General features: G+C 43.5%; 1 protein-coding gene across 1 annotated transcript in view; it reads right to left on the minus strand.

Annotated features, from left to right (window-relative positions):
- LAMA4 (laminin subunit alpha 4) overlaps window positions 1–22,199 on the minus strand; it is a 155,022-nt gene that overhangs the window by 63,643 nt on the left and 69,180 nt on the right. The window contains exons 5-11 of the mRNA XM_015412680.1: window positions 20,229–20,443; window positions 15,350–15,445; window positions 11,953–12,104; window positions 8,571–8,681; window positions 7,655–7,766; window positions 4,999–5,166; window positions 3,451–3,644 (exon numbers count right to left, since the gene is read on the minus strand). Of these exons, the coding sequence (XP_015268166.1) occupies window positions 3,451–3,644; window positions 4,999–5,166; window positions 7,655–7,766; window positions 8,571–8,681; window positions 11,953–12,104; window positions 15,350–15,445; window positions 20,229–20,443 (1,048 nt within the window). The remainder of the gene's footprint in view (window positions 1–3,450; window positions 3,645–4,998; window positions 5,167–7,654; window positions 7,767–8,570; window positions 8,682–11,952; window positions 12,105–15,349; window positions 15,446–20,228; window positions 20,444–22,199) is intronic.

Below are 22,199 nucleotides of genomic sequence, written 5' to 3' on the forward strand. Positions count from 1 at the left end.
GCTCCGCATTGATTAAAGGCTTTCCATCTGCAACCTCAAAAGCTGTGGATTCTAGACTCTGCATGGAATTGAGCCATTACCAAAATTCTCCACTTCAAAACCTACAAATTGGGTTTCTCAGGTCCCCTAAATTTGGATTTAGTTCTGAACCTGCCCTTGCCCCTCCAACTTTGCAGTCAGTTGCTGAATCACTAAACTCCATCCTTACACTCTTGGTCCTTCATCCCTCACCCAGATCCCCAACTTCATAGGTAGTTTCAGTGTTGCATTTTCTTTCTGTAATGTATCCATCTCAGACCGCGTGTGTGGCCAATTTACCACGCGGTCATGCGAAGTGGCTGAGCTTTGCTTGCAGTAACAGTGGGGCAAGCGGATCCCAGCCGGTGCCTATCGGCAGGCTAGGCTCCCAGCCGAGAGCCTATGGAACTCTCGGCCACTGTAAATAGCCAATCACTTGTGTGTGGGTGTGTTTTGGGTGTGGGGTTGTGGCACATATAAACCAGCCTGCGAGCTGGTTAGTTTGTCTTGTTCCGAACTTTTAATAAAGTCTTAGAGCTGAATCACTGCGTTAGTCTAAGGACTTTTCACTTTCCATCCCAAGAATTCACTGCCCAGGACCAGCTTTTCCTTCTCTTGCACTTGGACCAGAGCACACCATTCTCTTCTTCTCAGGACAGACAAGGTATGATTTTACTTTCTCCCTTAGATTCCCCATCTGAACCTCAATAAGGCAACAACCAAGGGTAGCATTGCTAGGCTTGCACTACTGTATTGAACAGTTGGTTTATGCTTTTGCTTTCCCTTGCATTTCATTTTTCTAGCATTATATCATGTTAGGGGATAAAGATTTTCTTATCTGAGATTCTCTCTGTGTCATTTTTCTAAGGGTGTTGTTTTAGGAAGGGGTCCACGTATACAGCAGTCAGGAACAGTCCCAAATAATTATCCCCTCTGCTTCATTTTTCTAAGGGTATTGTTCTAAAAAGGGATCCATGTATATAACAGATAGAACAGTCCAAAGTTATTATCCCCAAATATATTTATGGTTCTACATTTTGGGACTAGCCTGACATCGGGGCTGATTTGGATGACACAGACCTTCTGTCATCTAACTACTAGATATAGAGAAGTGAAATGAAAATAATTAAAGAAATTCCTTACCCTCACCTTTTGAGTATGGCAAAATTATCTTAGGAACTGGTGAAGGAGAGAAGAGAGTCCTGCTTTCCATTCACCAAATAAACCCCAGGTCTACACACACACACACACACACACACACACACACACACACATCTGCTTTTTTGCCATAAGGTTTGGAATTTTATGAAAGAATTAATACATTATTGTCAAAAGCAAAACTAGTCAGTTTTGTGAGCGCCTCTAAGTTCTGAAAGAGTAGTATGGGTCCTCTGTTATAAAGCAAATTACAATTATTGAAGGAGATATTATTTTCAATTTCAGGTGCACATTGCAGCAAAAGTCGTCCTCCGTGCTCCTCCTGGGGAATTTAATGAAATTTTTAATGGTGAGTATTCTTGCTAGTTTTTGGCTCTTATGTGAGTTTTCGGACATGTTTTTGTTTGGATTCTTTAAAATGCATGGTATAAAACAGATGACTTTAAAGCACTTTATTTGTACCCATAATTTTAAAAAAACTGACCATTACATTTCTAAGATGTAATATGATGTGAGAATTTTAACCTATTTTAAGAATCTCAAATGGGAGTTTGCTGCTGCTACTTCATTAATTTACTGGACTTGAAATTATTATTTTAGGCAGATGTAAATACTAGAAGAATTTAGTGCACGTGCAGTCCCCATGATGGGGAAAATAATAACAATGGGCAAATAAAAGCCCCAGGGCCATTTTGGTTCTGGAAAATTGAATGGGGGGGGGGTTTGGATCCCCTCCCCCCACTGTAGTGGTCCTGATCAAAATCAGACCTTTGCAGTTATTTAGAGCTTGAATAATCACAGGGAACTCACAGCTGCCATCTATCTGTGAACATGTGTTACATCTATTTGGCATTGTTGTCAGGCCCGTAGCCAGGACCGATTTCTCATAAGCGCTGCTCCACGCTCGCTCTTCCCTTTTGCCCCGATGGTACGTGTCAATTTCACACAAGCTGCTGCACGGCCGCATTTTGCCCCGCAGCTTCGCGTGATTTCCCCCGCGTCTACTCAATTCTGTTTTTTGATGATTGAGTAGATGCGAGGAAAATCGCGCGAAGCTCCGCGACGCGCAGCAGCTTGTGTGAAATTGACACGTACCATCGAGGCAAAAGGGAAGAGTGAGTGTGGAGCAGCGTTTGTGGGAAATCGGCCCAGGATTTTTTTTAAAATTCAGGGGGCCTTTAAATAAGTCAGTGGGCACCCCCCCGGGGCAAGCCTCCTCTGTGGGGGGGGGAGCTGTTGCAGATTCACAGGAGCTGGAAGGGATTCCAACCCCCCCAAATTCTCCTGCAAGCAGAAACTCCAGGCAGGAGTCTGGTGGCCCATCCAGATCAGGGAGTGCCAGCTGGAGAGGGGGAGCTGACTAAAATGCCTGTGGAGCAGAGACCCCTGCCCAACCTCCCTCTGCCCCCTCTCCGTGAAGCTGCATGGAGAGAGGAAGCCTTATGCTCCTCCTCGCACCCTCTGCACCTGCTCAAAGGCCCTCTCACCTGCCTTTGCTGTCGTCAAAGGAGCCTCCCCCTGCAGTCCCCTCATTCACCCCGCCTCCCCACCCAGTGTGGCCTGCCTTCCTCAGAAGTGCTTCTCATCGGGGGAGGGGCTGGGCTCGGTGGCTTCCTCTTCCTTCCGCCTGTCCACCCATCCCTCTGGCCCACCGTGGCCATGGTGCCTGGTCAGGGCTTGGCAGGATGAGGCCCTCCAGCATGTCTCACCGCTGTGGTTGGAATACGCATGCTTGGGGGAGGGGTGGTGGCGGCAGGTCCTCCAGGCGACCCAGAGAGTTGTGGGGCCTTGGTAAGAAGTCAGGGGGCTGGGCCTCAAGAGGCCCCACCATAGCAACGGGCCTAATTGTTGTGCTCTTAAACAAAGGCATCTGGAGTAAAATATTATTCCACAATTCATAGCCCATATGTGATGAACTTTAAGATTTAACCTTAAGATTTGTGGAGAACTTTAAGCTGGAGAACTTTAAGATTCTTGTATTGTGCAGTCTGATTTTGGATCACTGAATGGTTGAAGGAAACCATTCATCCAAAGGTACATACTGTTTACTCTAAGTATACAGGAAAATCACAGGAAGATATCTTTCTGGTGAATAGTTAGGTGTGGTGTGATAGGTAGGTAGCAAAGTTTGTCTAACAGAAATACATTGATATGTTGCATCCTTTCTCACATATTTCTATAGAAGTCACAGGGTCTTTTTAATTTAATCATCCACTAATTCTACCAAAGGAAAACTGTTGCTCACATTTGCAAAATATACATTCTGCACAGTACCTCATTTTCTTGTAGGATGTTAGTGCTTTCCTTATTTATATTTTCTGATTTTCTGATGTAATCGACAGCTTGGTCCAGGGCATCCTGCACATCTGTCAGCTTGATGTTATATTCTTCAAGTTGGTCCAATATGATAGGAATGAGAGACCTGGTTTCATTATGCATCTGGTGGAATTTTGCAGCTTCTCCTAACACTGAGACAATAGTCAGACAAAGCTGATTAGCCTTTGTGAATGGCCTTCTTCTTAAAGTTAGCAGCATGTACTGTAAGGCTAGCAATACTTCCCTTCCAAAGAAGATCAAAAGTGTTAGAACAGGGCCCCCAACCTTGAGCCCGTGGGGACCTTTGCAATTCTCATATGGGGTGGTGGATGCACCTACAAAATGGCTGCAATTGTAGGTGGAGTCAGCCAGAAAATGGGTCCCGCAGCTTATCTTCAGGTACACAGCTTGGCAGCTGCTGCCAAGAGAACATTTTAAAAAATATGTGCAGCCAAACAAATCTCCAGTGGCCAATGGCCAACCAGACAACATGCTAGGCAAAAGCCCTATCTGGCCCTGCCCACTTTCTAAAAACACCAGGAAAGAGGTCACTGGGCATCATGGCACTCCTGGGCACCATGTTGGGGACCCCCGATTTAGAGCTAGCAGAAACCCCCGATTTAGAGCAGACTCCTGGCTATGTGCGGCAGCGGCAACGGGGCTGGGCAGCCAGAGTGGCGGTGGTGGGGCGCGCAGGATGGGTGGCTGCCTCTTGCCACTGCTGCTCGGCACCGCAGGTAAGAAGATGGGACCGGGATGGGGCTGGCTGCTGGCGTCCCCTCCGCCGCCCTCCCTCCCTCCACACCGGGTGTTCCGTTGGCTCGGCCTCCACAGCACTGCCCTGGCGGTGGCGGCGGAGGTGCGGTGGGCACTTCGCCAGCAAGGCCCAGGGAGTGGGTGGCAAAGCCAAGCTCCACCCCGAGGCACCGCACGCCAGCTGGGAAGTCTCCAGGCCTCACCGGGAGGTTGGCATCTACACTCATCTAGGGCGCAGAAACACCTTGGGCCGGTCCTGGGCCGGGCTGGCCATGAAGGTGCTTCATGCAGGCTTGTTGGTGCACTGGAGCATAGCTGAGCATGCCTGGCCAGGGCCAGAGGAGGCAGCCGCCTGCCTCCTTGCCTTGCCTGGGTTACTTGCTGCTGGATGGCGATGCAGCGAGTGTCTCATGGAAGCCTGAGAACAAGGCTTCTCCCCGCACCTTTCATGTTCGCTGGCTGCCCAGGCTGCTCTTTAGCCCAGCCTGGCCGCTGCCGTTTGTGCTGCCCTCATCCACCCGGCCAACAGGCAATGGGGGGAGGGGGCCCAGGGGGGAGGGGGAGCCAAGGCTTGGGGAAGGCCCATAGAAACCGGTAGGCGGCTGGGCCCAATGGACCCTGCCGTACCTACGGGCCTGATCACAGACCAAAAGGTAACACATAGTTCTGCCCTCAGAAATTGTGAGCTTCAACCCAGGACTCTACACCTTGATTTCCCATGCCAGATATCTTTTTGTGAGGATAACTCACATTTCTGTGCTGCATCAGACTCCTCATCTGCAAGGAGTCTCTGAGTGGTGAATGGCTTGTGAAGTCTCAAGTTCTTCAGCATCTCTTCTGCTGCCTTGCGCTTCTGAATGGTGTCTTCAGGTGTCAGATCATGTGCCACATGATAATACTTAGCCTCTCTGTCAAGTTCTGTGGACAAACAGACCACAGTCAGGCAAAGTAGCAATGAATTAAGATGTCTATACAACTTCCCATGGAAGCTTTCTTGAATCATGGATTCCTGACAGATACTGGTTTCCTTTTTGTACATGTATCAGAAGGGTTGCCAACCTCCAGGTGACACCTTGAGATCCCTCACTGTTACAATTGATCTCCAGATGACCAAGATCAGTTCCCTTGTAGAAAATGGCTGCTTTGGAGGATGGATCCTATGGCATTATATCCTGCTGTAGCTCCCCCTCTCCAACCCCCCCCCCCCCCTTCAGCACTCAGCTTTCTCCCCGGGGCAGCCCAGGTATTTCCCAACCAGAGCTGGCAACCCTATTTATCATTATACCCCCTGTGTCCATTAAGGGCCTCCAATCCCTGAAGTCTTCATTACACTACTCTATTTCTATTTATCTGCATAGTAGAAACACGTCAGATGTGCCCTGTATTAAATCATTTGGTGGCAACAATTCATTTCCAAGAGATAATATGAATAGTTCTGCTAATTTTAACCTAATCCTTGATTCTGTACAATTGGTAGTTTGCCAGTGAGTCATGAACTTATATAACTAGTTAGTTGTAAGTGAGTCTTCTCTGCACAGTGGATCTGCTTTCATCCCTTCATTTTTGACCAATAAGCTGCTGTGAATAAATACCAGCTTTATAAATTACAGAAGGATCAATTAGTAAGCACTCAGCCTCAGTATTAATGGTGATCGGTTTTCAATGCTCCTTCTAGGCTAGTTTTTGTCCTTTCAAAAATCTCCCTCCCTCCCTCCCTATTTATTTATTTCGTTTACACAGCCATCAGAAAACTCTACACGTTATTTTCTTAATTATGGCACAAAGAAAAATTGAAGGATGGGTTAGTTTGTTTTCTTTGCCTTGCCTTGTGTTCCCAAGAAAGAAGAACTCGTAACTTCCACCATAGCCTACCACCCACAGCCTTTAAAAACTATTACAGTGTAATCCTATGCATAGTTATGGGTTTAGGGTGGGTAACTCTGCACAAGACTATGGTCCAATCTGCATTGGTCTTTCCTGCTGCTGTGCCAATGATCTCACATCGTCTCACAAATTTCTGTCTGCATTTCATGCTGCATCCGCTCTCCTACTGTTTCATCTCAGCATTGGCTGTCTGCATCATGTTATTGCCATTTAGTGGTGACTCTGAGGTCACTACAGTGTCCCACCGTGTTATTTGGATTTAGTTTTAAGGTGGTTTAATTGTTCTTCCCTGCTCTCAAGCCGCTGTGAGTGATAAGCAGACAACTGGAGCCGAATTCCCCCTCCCCCATCTTTGCTAAGGAGATACACAAATTGTCACAAAAGAAACTAGTTAGCTGAAAATCCAGTTGTCTGCCTTTAAAAGCAGCCATGGAACATTTTCCTGCAATTGTATTTTTTTGCAGGGAGGGGTTGGAAGCACATCCACCCCTGAACCATTTGTTATTTCTTGGGGCAGTCCCCAGAACACCCTGCCTGGCAACCACCGGGTGTTTTGTGTTTTTTACCCAGCTCGTTCCGTCTTTCCTGCCCTCTCCTCTGCCTCCCCCTCTGCCATGTCACCCCCATTTACTTTCTGGGAGAGTAGCAGGTGCCATTTCCTCCCCGCAGCGCAGCACCCTGCTGGTGCCCCCTGTGGGCCACCCCCCCTCTCACATGCTTTCCCTCTGTCCTGATGCAGACAGTGAGCTTTTTATACCCCATTAAATCTCTAATTTAGTACTGAACATCTGGCACACCCCTCATTAAAATACATGTGTTCCTTCTTCAATGGAGTAATATGTGAATGCTCTAGAGCTGCTTACATGGGGCTCCCAGACACTCTCTGTCCAGGGCACAGTGCCATCCTAAGTAGAGGTACATCCTTCTAAGCCTACTGATTTTAAATGGACTTAGAAGAGTATAATTATGCTTAGGATGGCACTGTGGATACACTGCTTCAAGTCACACTGGAAACTTCATTCCACACTTATCTATAAAGCTGGTCAGAGCAACTGCATCTCGAATTTGCAGTGTATATGTCTGGTTTCCTTCTCTCAGCATAAAAAAAGGAAATCTTTCTCAGTCTTCTCCAACATGCCAAAATAAATGGAAGGGGACTCAAGGAGAAGGAAGGTCCTGGAGAGAAAATTTACTTGTTTTTTCCAAGAAGTAACACCACTCGCTTAGTTAGATAATATAGAGGGTGAAGAATTGCCATTGACGAAAGTGTTTTATTAACCTAGGCTCTGCTAAAATAACCAACAATAAATGTAACAAATCATCTGCTAATGGTGGCTGTTAACTAGTAAAACAATCACATCTAGTTCTTTGATCTGAAAAATGAAAATATTTTAAGTTGAAAGCTCAAATTGGGCCCTTAAGGCCTCAAGCATTAAAAGTTTGTATATGCACAGTGATGCTGTGCCATTTCACTGTGCCATTTTTTTGACATTAAGATGAACCAGGAGAAATAAAAATTTACCTTGCACATTATCTAGCACATTTTCAAGTGTCCGCACAAGACTACTAGCACGTTCAATGGTCACCATGGTTTCCTTCTGTACCACTAGGCCATTGCTTGATTCTTGATTTTTCTATGAATAAACCATGTGAGCATGATATTAGTTCTTTCTTAATATATATCCACTGGTGTGTGTCAGTTGCTCTAGTGTAAATATAACTTTTGCTTCTGGCTGATGAGTGTAGGAAGGTCTTTGGAGCATATAAACGATATTTGACAACGCTGGAGGAAAAGAGCTGCCTATGATTAGGTGGCTGATATTTGCAGTGGGGGATATTAAAATCTGCTCAGCATTTCAGTATTATTTGATGCAATCAGCTATCACACATCCACAGCTCTCATATCTTATCTGCTGAAATGCAAACTAATCAGCACCTAAAAGATAACTGGCAACTCTCCTGTTTATTGTTATTACAAATCTGCCACATTGTTCTCCAGAATTCCATAAACTAAGGATTAGAAATCTGCTTTCCCTGCCCCTTTAGTAGTAGCTAATGATGTGCAGCAAAGTGAAAGTTCTTATGAAGTTATGTCATATGATATAACTAATAAGGCAGATTCAGGGAGAACTCAACAACAACTTCATTGCCACATGGATAGCTGTAAATGCTGGTAAATAATTTCAGGCTACCTGTCAAATATACTATGCCTCACATTCAAATCTGAAACTAGTTATGGAAATCTTCTTCCCAGCAATATTGTATATGTGGCTCTCATCAGATACTCAAGACTTGTTGCTCAGATCAATGCTAGCAGCATGCAGGCATTTCCTAATTTTACTGAATTTCATAGCAACAATCCCCAGAGACATTTTACAGAGCTTTGTACCAGAACGCTTCCTTGGAAAAACTCTGAAAAAGAGAAAATGCAACCAAACCTTTTCATCAAGCGTGTTGATTTCTTTAAGAAGCTCAGTCATTTCTTTCTCAGCATTATCAGTCTGGCTTGTCATCAGAACAGAATGATTATCCTTCTCTGACAATTTATCCTGCCCATTTAAAAACAACAACAACAACAAAGCCTCTTCAGTACACTTGAAAATCAATATACTTTGAAACGCAAATTTTAATGAGCATCAACAAAGGAATAAAGAAACAAACACTTAGTGAACATAATTGAGTCAAAGAACTAGAAAGGACCTCATGGTGCAGCTAGTCCAGCCACTGCTGTGAGGCATGAGACACCAGCCCCTCAGTCACTACTGACAGATGCTTATTTTGTGTCTTATACAAGATCTCTATTGAACAAAACTGCATAAATTCCCTGGGAATCTTTACTATTGCCTAAGCCTAACATGCCCTTTAGGGGTTTGCTTTCTCTTTCCATACCACACATTTCTCTCTGCATACCTCTCTGCATACCATTCCACAGAAAAATGGCTACAGGGTTGCTTTTTTGCTGGCATCATGCATGGAAGCAATGGAAGAGGGTTGCAATATTTAGATGCTGCATCCCCATTGCCCATGTGCATTTCTTTCAGAGGACAGCAGTGCACACACAGAAATAACCCCCAATGTACGCATGAATCTGACTTAATTCCTTTAGTTAATTTTAAGTCATGTCTAGTTTCTTTCATCTAAACTTACTATCTTTTATCCTGCTCTTAGAGTTGATGGGGGATAATTGTCTTCCTACTGTGAAAGGCTGTAATTCTCTCTGTCTATGTGTGTCTTACCATCAGGTGTGGAGATCTAACTGATGTGATCAAATGATGAAATTTGTTCACTTAACCTAGCAGAATATTCAGGTAATGACATTGTGAAAGCTGATACCTACAATTGTGTACAAACAGACCAGGTCAAGGGACAAGTCATGTCTAGGTTTGCTATGCTTCCTTCGATGGTGGGAGGCCACCCACTGATTGCCTCCAGTGCCTGTTGCCTCTCTGAGTGGTGGTGAGAGAATTTTTTTTTTTAATCTGCCTGTGTCCTCTATGCTAGTATGCCACTTTGGGATAAAACTCAGAAGTGACAATGCATAGCTCTAGGAAATGCTAGAAACTCTGTGAATCACTGGATTGCTAGAGTGGACCGTTGTCACTTCTAGGATCACCCAGAAGTGATGTAGTGTCTTTGCCCTCAACCCGTCCTGCTGGTTACCAGGCTCCTCCAGGCAACCCTAGCTCTTGCCTCAGAATGTAACTGCATGGGCAGAAACAGCAGTGGTAGTAGTGGTTCATGGTGCTGGAGTAAATTTCCAGAGAGAGTAAAGTGGGGGGCATCACTGAAAAGTACTACAGATGTGAGGAGTCTGATACAAGTGATGTGGACTCCACCCTAAATCTAGAACATGAGCATCATAGGCAGAAACTTATTGTGTCTGTGGATGCCATTCTAAATGGTAGTGAGGGTAAGAACCAAGTGGCCACAGGAAATATCTTTCTTATGGGGATTACTTTCTCTTTTAGCAAAAACTGTGGACCAGCACACGTGGATGCCATATCTGCAAGCACAAATTTAAGAAAGAAAAATGTCTTGATTTGAAATCAGGCCTACACATGTGCCTTCCATCTTGTTCACAGTGAACTTTTTAAACATGTGCAGCAGGTTTCATATCTCTTCTGCTCCCCCAATCTGTCTAGCTCCTTCACATGGTCCATTTCAGTTCCTTTTCGTCATAGCCCTATGTTGTAAGCACCTTACTATTTTATCTTTCCAATAGTAGCTTAAACACTGTCAAGAATGGATCTACAGTTAGGGCTAATCCCTACATGCGTGTGAGTATAATTCGAATTTACATCAGTTGCACTGCAAGTTTATGCATGCTTACTCAGAAGTAAATTCTCTTTATTCAGTGGGATTGCCCCCAAGTATGCGTACTTAGTATTGCAGCCCAAAGTACTTAGTCACTGGTTGCTGAATGTTTAGCTGACTTCATGGCATTACAGATGCTTTACAGTTGAGTTTCTATTTGCAGCATTACATCTGCAATACTCCTTCATTCATGCAAGTCATCCATTTACATTGCAACTACTGAGTCATGAACTGTGTAACTTGGTCCATATATACCAGTGATACTCACTCAGTGGCTCTTTAACATGCCACCTGTAGCTCTTATGAGTGCTGAGTATTTAGGGCTGCCATAAGGCCTGGGGAAAAATGTCCTCTCCCTTTAATGGAAACTTAATGAGTGGAAATGAGCAGCTGACACTCTTCATGGCATGGAGGTAAATACTATCACTTGGTAAACAATGCCCATTAAGCCTCCATTTAAAGGACTATTTTTTACTTAGGCCAGTTGGAAGTCTGTTTTCTAGAATGTAGGCAAAGTTGATGGTCAGCATCTTGAAACTGTCTCTGGTACAGGGAGCAGAGGACATGTAAGTGATGAGCCTCCACGAACCACTTTTACCAGGGATGGAAGTAGCATAGAACATAAGAACATAAGAGACGCCAATGTTGGATCAGGTCAAAGGCCAATCCAGTCCAACACTCTGTGTCACACAGTGGCCAGAAATACCAGTGCCATCAGGAGGTCCACCAGTGGGGGCAGGACATTAGAAGCCCTCCCACTGTTGACCCCCCCAAGCACCAAGAAGACAGAGCATCACTTGACCCAGAGCCCCTATCTATACCTTGTGGTTAATAGCCACTGATGGACCTCTGCTCCATATGCTTATCTAATTCCCTTTGAAGCCGTCCATGCTTGTAGCCGCCACCACTTCCTGTGGCAGTGAATTCCAAGTGTTAATCACTCTTTGGGTGAAGAAGTACTTCCTTTTATCCGTTCTAACCCAATCACTCAGCAATTTCATGGAGTGCCCACAAGTTCTTATATTGTGAGAAAGGGAGAAAAGTACCTCTTCCTCTACCTGCTCTTTCCCATGCATAATCTTGTAAACCTCAATCATGTCACCCCTCAGTCGTCATTTCTCCAAGCTAAAGAGCCCTAAGCGCTTTAACCTTTCCTCAAAGGGAAAGTGTTCCAACCCTTTTATCATTCGAGTTGCCCTTTTCTGCACTTTTTCCAAAGCTATAATATCCTTTTTAAGGTGTGGTGACCAGAACGGCACACGGTATTCCAAATGACTATTCCAAATGAGCTCTTTAATATAACATTAATATATTTTCTATTATTATATGTGGATGCTTGGTGGGGTGGTGCACTGGTTTGACAGTGGCCATGTGGGTCTTTTGGTTGATGGTAATTACAAATGTGGCTCTCCAGTATCTAAAGTATACATTTTTTCCAACATTATGATTACGAATTATTAATGATAAAACAAAAGCAAAAAGATGAGCAAATGGAATAACTTGTACCTTGAGGACGAAAGCAGTGGAGTTCAGGTCATGCAAGTGTCTGTGAGCAGCAACCCCCGTGGAAATGCTCAGCAGAATGGCTTTGCTTTCCTCAGTGGACTGAACTGCCAAACTGATATCATCAGTCAAATCCCAAATGCACTTATCACAGCCTGGAATTAAATTAAGTTGTGGTCATTTGTTTCTCAACCCTGGGGTCAACCAACTAGGGCTTATCCTCCTATTAAAAACCAGTAAAATTCTCTTTTTAAAATAAAAATGTAAGTTTCTACTAGCTTTCCTAGTTGTTAAGATAAACTTGAAATCAAGGTCACTTCCACCTAGATGTTTGGCATACAAACTGGAATGTTTTATTGAAATAACCACACAATATTGTCCCCTATTTGTCCACTTTCTGTCCCCCCACCCTGCTTTGCTGCAGTCTTTCCCAAACCTCTTTTTGAAAAGGTTGAGGTTAAATCACTTTTGCACACCATGTTGATGGGAAAACATTTTTAAAGGTCTCACCCACATTGGCACCATCTACCATGCCTCGACTTTCTTAGCTGCCATTACCACTGAGGGTTGTTTTTTTTTTTTTTGAGAAGGTGCTTATTAAAAAGTTGCAAATTGCTCGATCTGTATAGTCCAATAATATTTGAATGATCAATTGCCATGAACAACTTACTAGTTCCTCTGAATTTCTAGCTTTCACTTTTTAATAAAGTAAGCATCTTTTTCATTGTGGAGATACATACATTTCTCCTTGTATTTTTGTAATAAACAGGACCAGAGACTAATGTTTTAAAAATGAGAGCTGGGAATTCAAAGGAACTAGTAGTAATGGATCAGTATAATGTTATTACACAACAGTAATCTAGAGTGTGCTTATTTAAAAAAAAATACTTCTGGAGGTGAGGGATCAGGAAGGGGTGGAGTGGCCAAGGGAGCTGAGGCAAGGGAAGGACAGTCAAAGCTGTAATGAAGATCCTCTACTGCCAATGCAAATACTTCTACATTTGCAGCAGGAACATGAGCTACATGGAGAACTGTTGCCATATGGAAGTGTTCCAAGTTAGCAAAATAGTGCCAAAAGAATGAGAAAAAGGAAGCAAATTCACAATATCTTCCAGCTTTTAAAAGTAATCTTCTATATCAGGATTAAAATCTAACAATCTGTTTATAGTTGACAGAAAAAATGTGTGTGCAAAGTGCCATCAAGTCGCAGTCAACTTATGGTGACCCCAGCATGGGTCTCTCAAGGCAAGTGAGAAGCAGAGGTGGTTTGCCATGGCCTTCCTCTGCAGAGTCTTCCTTGGTGCTCTCCCTTCCAAGTAGTGACCCTGCTCAGCTTTTGAGATCTAATGAGATTGAGCTATACTATGCTGCCTTCTATCCCTGAAAGTAACAACACACTGTACAAATACAACACACTGTACAAATACAATATCCTCACCAGTTGTAATATGTCATGTGTACAAAGGTGGGTACCTGTCATGTTTATTATGTTGGAAAATCTGCCTATTCAAAGATCTGGAACACTATGGGAAATGTCTGCTCAAGAAAAGATTGCAAAAAAAAAAAAGTTTAACCATTTTGTTATGTATGTGTTGGCTTGGATCCAGTGATGTACAAGCAGAAACATACATGGACTTAGAGTTGTCTATGGACATAATTTTTCTTGAGTTTCTGCTTCTGCAAAAGCTCTAGTGTAAGCAGAAATTTTGTGCTGGATCTAGCCTACTGCCTGCAAAAGAATAACCGTTCTAGTTGTTAAACAGTGATTTCATGGGTAAAATAATGGGTTTCATTTTTTATTATCAGAATCTGTATGCATTTATTTTATAGTTTTATTCTTGTGTCTTTTGTATTTGGTGAAAGTTATACATACAGAAAATTACACGTACAGAAAGAAAAGGCTTCTTGCTTATAATGTACTTAACTGCTTGATTCCAAAATGAAATCAGGATTAAAATGAAGTCAGGGTTAAAAATAAGCTACGCACAGAGCCTTCCTGTGGAGGTTCTTTGTGCTACCCTGTGAAGGTTTCCTCTGTATTTAGAGAAGTAGAGTGAGAGGTTTTGAATTTCCTTTCTATATTATTAAATATATTGGGGTGACCATCATGAACTATAGGCTTAAAGGAATGTCTTATTTATTATTCCTTACATATCCTAGTATTGGGTAAGGGTTTGAAAGCCAATTCTTAGTTGATCCAGCCTTGAGTGGAGCCCTGGATTTGGCTTTCAGTGCTGATTGCATTGCCTACTCCTCACCTAAGCACCAACTCACTTAGTCGTTTGTTCTGAACCTATCAGTATTGTCAATTAAAGTGTTTGTCTCACTTTTTAAATAGAATCGAAGTTTTGTCTAAGGGGCCTTTCACACAGAAGTTTTCCCATGGTTTGGTTGCTGAACTGCAGCAATTCTTCCCTGAGCTTCCTCATGAGGCTGTTTTCCATTTGTTATCTTTCAGTGTTTTTTTTGTTATCCCCTCATGCTTTCTCAGATTGGATCCTAGGTGAAATGATGATGAGTACATGGAGCTGTGGTAGCTCAAGTGGTTAAGATGTTGAACTGCAGGCTGTGGAAGGTCAGTAGTTCAGCAGTTCGAGACCCAGGGTGCCGCATGATGGAGTGAGCTCCCGTCTCTAGTTCCAGCTCCTGCCAACCTAGCAGTTCGAAAGCAAGAAATTGCAAGTAGATCAATAGGTACCACTTCGGTGGGAAGGTAACAGCGTTCTGTGCGCCTTGGTGTTTAGTCATGCTGGCCATATGACCACGGAAACGTCTTTGGACAGTGCTGGCTCTTCGGCTTTGAAACGGAGATGAGCACCGCAACCCTAGAGTCGGATTCGACTAGCTTTCGAGCAAGGGAACCTTTACCTTTACATGGAAAGACAACAAATGGACCATGAGGATGCTCAGAAGTTGGGAGTAAAACTGCTGCAGTTCATCCCCTAAACTATGGGAAATATTCAGTGTGAATAAATGAAGCAGGTAACATGACAGTCATCATGGGCAACATTTGGCCTGCCAAACCTTTTCTTGGTGGTGGTGGGGGGAGCTTTTTCCCTTTCTTCCAGAAACATGCTGCCACAGAACAGCTAGGGGGAAATTAGTTCATGGGCTGTACAGGGAGGAGTCGAAGTCTTACCTTTCCTCCTCCTGACCTACGTAATTGGCTGTCCTGGCTGTAATGTTGTACCCATCCAGCAAATGTCATTGTGGCCTCTTTTACACGCATTCAGTACTGGCAGGACAGGCTAATGGGGGGGGGGGGCTTTAGAAGAAAAGACTCTCAATCTCCAGTTCTATTCCTCAGTCTATGCCCTACAAGAAAAAGATGTTCAGTGATGGGGTGCTGGCACTGGAGCATGGTGGTAATTTAGCAACTATAATTGCTTGCTGTTCTTACTGATAACTGGACAATCTGTGCCTGGAGGAGGCATCGGTGGCTCTGCTAGACATCGTCCTGTTCGTCTGTCACAAGGTCCTCCTCCACACTTGCATGCTAGGAAAAAAGAAATAGAGAGGGTTATAATAATTATTTAAAACTTGGAACCTGTGACCAAAGTGTTAGGTGATCACTTTAGCTTCCCTCTACCTCTCTGATTAGGCTCTTCTTGACTCATTTCCATTTCTCTGACTCCTTCCTCAAGCTTCATTCAACTACCCTCCATTCTGGTTCTTTTCCCCTCATTTTGTAGCCTCTCATTCTCTCCTTGGGGTCTTCCACATGGGTTATCAGCCCTGAGTTCAATCCCTTTGGCAAGTGGATTTTTTCTCAGTTTCCCTAGAGCATTGTGGTGCACTTGTGTACCTCCAGGGATTTCACCAGCCTTCTCCAGTCTTTCTCAAATCTCCTTTACTCTGAAGTTTTGGGAAACTGGATGCTGCTGTGTGGGTGGTGATAGGGTTGCCAGCCCCCCTGACAGGGTTGCCATATCCAGGTTTGGAAACTCCTGGAGATTTGTAGATGGAGCCTGGGGAGTATGGGAACCTCAGTGGAGTATAATGCCATAGAGTCCATCCTTCAAAGCATCAACTTTATCGAGGGGATTACTGATAGTCTAGAGTTGTAGTTCTGGGGGATCCCCAGGTCCCACCTGGAGGCTGGCATCTCTAGTGGACGAATTTGGATATTCTGGCCTGCTTGGCAGCCATTTTCTCTGACAGTGTCCCCCTGGTAGCCATTTTCTTCCCCTGGTGCCTGGAGGCTTTTTTCCAAACAATCAGCAATTGAATATTGTTATATTAATGTAAAATTATAAGAATCTATGCATCAGGTACTCTGACTTGCCAGATTTCATTTTAAAAAATGAATAGCACTGAGCCCTAGAGGCAGGCAGATAGCTAGCGTTGCTAGCTCTGAGTTGGGAAATTCCTGAAGATTTGGTGGTAGACCCTGGGAGGGTAGAGTTTGGGGAAGGGGAGGGAGATTGGCCGGAATGGAATGCCATAGAGTCCACACTCTGAAATTGCCATTTTCTCCAGGGTGTCAGCTATGCTGCCATGGGGGTTGGGGAGTTCATTCTGTGTCTGGTTAATTGCTATTGCATTCCTATCCCTGCTGTTCTGCCAGTGCTGAAACGCTTATCTCTACAGATGTGCAGGAGGAGGTTGTGTTGTCTGGAAGTCTCCTATGTACCGTGAGAGACTCCTGATTCCCAGCTTTAGCCAGCTAACGGTTTCCTAGCTGGTCCCGCGCACGGGAGGGTATCTAATTGGCCCATGCCATGGGGGTGTGTGCATACGAATGCCCTATATCCTATTAGGCTCGATGGATTGCCGCCATTCTTAACAGTGACTGTGTTACTGTATCTATAGCTTTGCAATAAAAGTACAACCGTTCCTGAATGCGTGTACTTCGTTGTTAGCTGTGGGTTCTGACACAGGGGAACTGATCTCCTGGAGATTGGCAACCCTGCAAGATAACCTGTATGGAATGGCCTGTGCTACCTGACTATATGAGATTCACCTTACTGTGGAATCTTAAAAACTAACAACATTTCTTTTATTTTAGTACAACAGACTGACATGGCTACTACTTTGCATTCTGCCCTGTACCAAGAAGCACAGAGAGGTAACACAAAATGAATGGCATTACTAGTGAGAAATAAATGAAGGCCAGAATCCTAGAGGTGCCTGCCACAGAATAATAAACAGTACTTATTTATTTATATAGTACTTTTGAACACTCAAAGCTTTCCACAGAAGGAATAATTGCAGTGAACTACTGCAGAGAAAATCAGAAGAGATTATAAACTGAATGTTATTTCTTGTATATCGTTCAACATTGCTGTTAACAGACATATGACAAAATAAACGGTCCTATTTAATCTGGCATAGTTGAATAACTTAGTTATTTTTTGCTTTGTAAATTTGAAGCATTACAGTATCACCTACCACTGTGCAATGCTAAAACTTGCATTTTCAGAGCACATGAAAACCTTCTGGCTATTTTGTCTTATCATGGCTTCTATAATTAGCTACGTTCCTGGGGTGATTTGTTCAAAGACTTGCAGAGTACACATTCTATGGTGAATGAAATACTGAAAAGCAGACAGAAGCCTTTTATGGACTGGTAGAGTGAGGGTCAAGTCACGCGGACATTTAGTGCGGGCTTCGCTGCTGATCCCTCGCACATTAAAGTTTCCTGTTCATAATGGCAAACCTGCCTCCCGCACTGAAACGGGCTTAGTCCCGCGGTTTCCGGTCTTTTTATCCGCATTTTCTGACACTCGTTGGAACAGGTGTTTTCCTTGTACTCGCGCTTTGAACGTGCGATTTCGCCTATCTGGACAGCCATCGATCGCAATGGTTGCGATTAGGGCCGTCTGACCGTTTCCCCCCACAATGAGATTCCCCCCCAGGCTTCTGCCTGAGCCGGGCGGACGAGCAAAGTCCTCTGCAAGGCGCTCCGGGCGACAACAGCAGCTGCTGCGGCAGGCTTTGGAAGGGAAGGAAGGTGGAAGAGGAGGCGGTGGTGGCGCAGGGAGCATGAGGCAGCGGTTTCGTGCACCCTTGGGTTTGGCAGCGGCTGCGGCGGGGGGGGGGGGTTCTGTGGAGCAGACCCTGCTGGGATCTCGGGGCTGTTGGTCTTCGCCAGGCTTTCCCCCTGCTGGGAGAGATTCAGGAAGTGCTGCTGAGTCCTCAAGCTGTCTCCTGGGCTGCCTTGGTGGGCTGGCAGGCGAGCGGGCAGGCGGGCGGAGAGAGGGGAAGGATTTTCAGGCGAGCGGGTGGTGGAAGAGAGGGGCCGGCTGCATCTAATCAGCCCGTCCCAAAGAAAAATATTCCTGATTAAATTAAAGCGGGAACAAAGCAGAATTACTGTGCCCATGTGACCACAGCCTGAGCCTACAAATCTGTCTTAGCTGAAATGGCACAAAGACTACCTCGTGCCACTGCAGCTAAAATGGGGCAGCTAGTGAGGAAAAGAGGCAGACTCCTCCAGCTCTAATCCACATCTTAAGCAAAATCCTGAAAAAGGGTTTGACAAATACAGGCATTAATCTTTCAGTGGCATTTAGTCCTGATAGTTAAATGAAACCTCCATGTCCAAATGCAGTATACCTCTGAATGCTAGCTACTGGGGACAAACAAAAAAGGAGAAGAAGGAGAAGAATGGTAAAGGACTTGGGGCTCTTTAGCTTGGAGAAACGACGGCTGTGGGGTGATATGATCGAGGTTTATAAGATTATGCATGGGATAGAGCAGGTCGAGAAAGAAGTACTTTTATCTCTTTCTCACAATATAAGAACTCGTGGGCATTCAATGAAATTGCTGAGCAGTCGGGTTAGAACAGAGAAAAGGAAGTACTTCTTCACCCAGAGAGTGATATACATGTGGAATTCGCTGCCACAGGAGGTAGCGGCGGCTACAAGCATGGATGGCTTCAAGAGGGAACTGGATAAACATATGGAGCAGAGAGGTCCATCAGTGGCTATTAGCCACAAGGCATAGATAGGAACTCTCAGGCGGGGCAGATGATGCACTGTATTCTTGGTGCTTGGGGGGGCAACAGTGGGAGGGCTTCTAGTGTCCTGGCTCCACTGCTGGACCGCCTGATGGCACCTGGTAATTTTGGCGACTGTGTGACAGGGTTATGGACTGGATGGGCCATTGGCCTGATCCAACATTGGCTTCTCTTATGTTCTTATGTTAAGAGGAGGAGGAGGAGATTGGATTTATACCCTGTCAGAGCAGCTTACAAACTCCTTCCCTTTCCCCTCCCCACAACAGACACCCTGTCAGGTAGGTGGGGCTGAGAGAGCTCTGAGAGAAACTGCTCTTTCAAGAACAACTCTGACAGAACTATGGCTTGCCCAAGGTCATCCAGCAGCTGTGAGCGGAGGAGTGGGGAATCAAAACTGGTTCTCCCAGATTAGAGTCTGCACATTTAACTACTACACCAAACTGGCTCTCAAAGGAGGGGGACCATTTCCTTTCTGCTCCACTTGTAAATTTGCAAGAGACATTAAATGGACAGTACTGGACATGGAATAGTTTAGTAGATGGACTTAGGGTTGCCAACCCCAGGCTGGGAAATTCCTGGCAAATTGGGGGTGGATCTGGGAAAGGACGGGGTTTTGAGAGGAGCGGGACCTCAGTGGGGTGTAATGCCATAGAGTCCACCCTCCAAAGCAGCCATTTTTTCTCCAGCCATTTTTTCTCCATTGTCACATGGAGATCAGCTGTAATTCCAGGAGATCTCCAGGCCCCACCTGGAAGTTGGGAACCCTGCACGGGCTGTTGGCCTTGTCTAGCAGGATTATTATTAGGTTCTTATTAATCCACAAGAAAGCAGTTACATGGTATGCTGACATTCTGGTTGTGCAGTCCTTAATTTGATAGATACATGAACCATCACCAGTCCTGGCTGCCTTGTACTGCTACTTTTACATAGTGACACACTGACTGTCACTGGAACAACAATGCTTGTTACTACTATTTATACACTTAAGATTCAACGAGGTTCTGGGCCCAGAACAAGGAGGCCAGCTATCTCGCATGCATCGACTGCAGCATGCTGGATGAATTGTAACACTCAGGTAAGTTACTCATCTTCACCATAGTAGAGTTTTCCAGTTACACTGATACTTATATTCATTTCTTAAAATATATTCATATATGCTGTGTTCATAACATATCCACTGAACCATGAAAGGATGAGCTGTGTCTCATAATAACGAAAACTGCAGACTGGTAGCAACAGTGAATAATTCTTTGGTCTAAAACTGCTGTATGAGCCTATGATATTTCCTCTCCCTCTGGAATATTAATATAATAAGTACCTGTACAGTTTTTAGCAGTTCTGGCATCTCCATAATAACCAGGAGCACACAATTCACAATTGAATCCAGTGGTATTGCGTAAGCAGTTGCGACATTGGCCTGTCACATCGTCACAATCCTCAAAGATCAAGTTAGGATCTGAATTGCCACTGCAGTCACATTTCTTACAGGAGCTGCCAATCACCAAGGGGTTTCCATAGTAACCTGGGGCACACCTGGAATGAAACAAACCCAACAATAATTAATAGCAAATCCTTCTGACCTTTTAGCCTAGTGACATTCTGCATAGCCAAGTCAATAAAAACAACTCAAACTCAGAACACTGCAGATAACTGGAAAACTGTTCTACTTCTCTTGACGCTCTGGATACAAATTGTACTGTGTACCTCAGATCCATCTAGTAACATTTAGTATTTAATATTTTTTGTCTTTCTAACTACCAATATTCTGAAATATACTGCTGTAGTAAGTGCATTCCCCATGACTGTAATTCTAACTGTCATTTTTCTTTCTTTTTTATTTTATAAATTTATTTTCATTTTCAATCAAAATTATGTTCATTTAAATAATTATACAATTCTTTAAGTGGTATTCATATCTCTTCTTTTACATAAAATAAAGTAACGTAACATTGTTTTAGATGTTTTCGAGTCTATTCCATCTTCTTTATCTTGAGCCAATCATAAATTATTTTCCATCTCTTCCAAAATAACTCCTATGATTTATTTTGCAATATTATGCTTAATTTGTCCATTTCTGCCACTTCTAGTATTTTATATTTAAGCTCTTTTATTGAAGGTATAATTTTGGATTTCCAACGTTTCGCGATAAGTATTCTAGCTGCTGTTAGTATATACACTATTATATAGGTAAGGTCTTTTGTTTTATCCGGTATCATATTGAGTAGATAGGTTTATGGTGTTAGAGGAATATTAATTTTTAGTATATCTAAAAAAATCTTACGGATTTTTTTCCAAAACGCTTGAGTTTTGTCACATCTCCACCATATGTGGATGTATGATCCTACATTTCTCTTTCATCTCCAGCACATATTGGATACTTTAGGGAAACATTTTGCTATTTTCTCAGGAGTCCAATGCCATCTATAGAATAGTTTATATATATTCTCTTTATAAGGAGTCGCTCTCATATATTTAAGGGCTTTCCAAGTTTTTAACCATTGGTCTGTTTCAGTCGTGTGACCAATCTCCTTCATTCAGACTATCATTGATGTTTTAATAGTTTCTTCTTGTAAGAAATCTTCCAACAATTTTTATACAACTTCTGGATTAGTTTATTGCTTGATGAAAGCCATATTTTATCAATTTTGTTTGGGCTAGTATAAAATCCTATTTTCTTATCTTCATTATATCTTGATTTTACATAAAATAAATTAAAAAAAGGAATAAAAAGAAGCTTCTTTAAATACTATGCAAAACCAAAGATACAAAGCGAAGTCAAGGACGTATTGAATGGTCGTATACAAAAAGAACTGATTAAGGCAATAGAGGAAACGAAGTTGGGTAAAGCACCAGGTCCGGACGGATTTACTGCAAAGTTTTATAAAACACTGAAAGAAGAACTAGTTCCGGCCCTGGAAACATTATCCAATGACATACGAGATACTAAGAGAGTACCTGAGACGTGGAAAGAAGCAATTATATCACTGGTTCTGAAAGAAGGACAAGACCTAACTAATGTTAGGAACTACAGACCGATTTTGCTCTTGAATAATGATTATAAGATTTTTGCCATAGTTATAGCAGAAAGGGTGAAAAACCTTTTGAAAGAGGTAATATCTGAAGATCAAGCGGGTTTCTTACCCAAAAGACAAATAAGAGATAATTTAAGAATAGTAATGGATGCAATAGAATATTATGAAAAACACCCAGAAAAAGAAGTGGCCTTTTTGTTTGTGGATGCGGAAAAAGCATTTGACAATTTAAATTGGGACTTTATGTTTCAATTGAT

This window comes from Gekko japonicus, unplaced genomic scaffold (genome assembly GCF_001447785.1).
Source record: "Gekko japonicus isolate JY-2015 unplaced genomic scaffold, Gekko_japonicus_V1.1 scaffold410, whole genome shotgun sequence".
NCBI lineage: Eukaryota > Metazoa > Chordata > Lepidosauria > Squamata > Gekkonidae > Gekko > Gekko japonicus.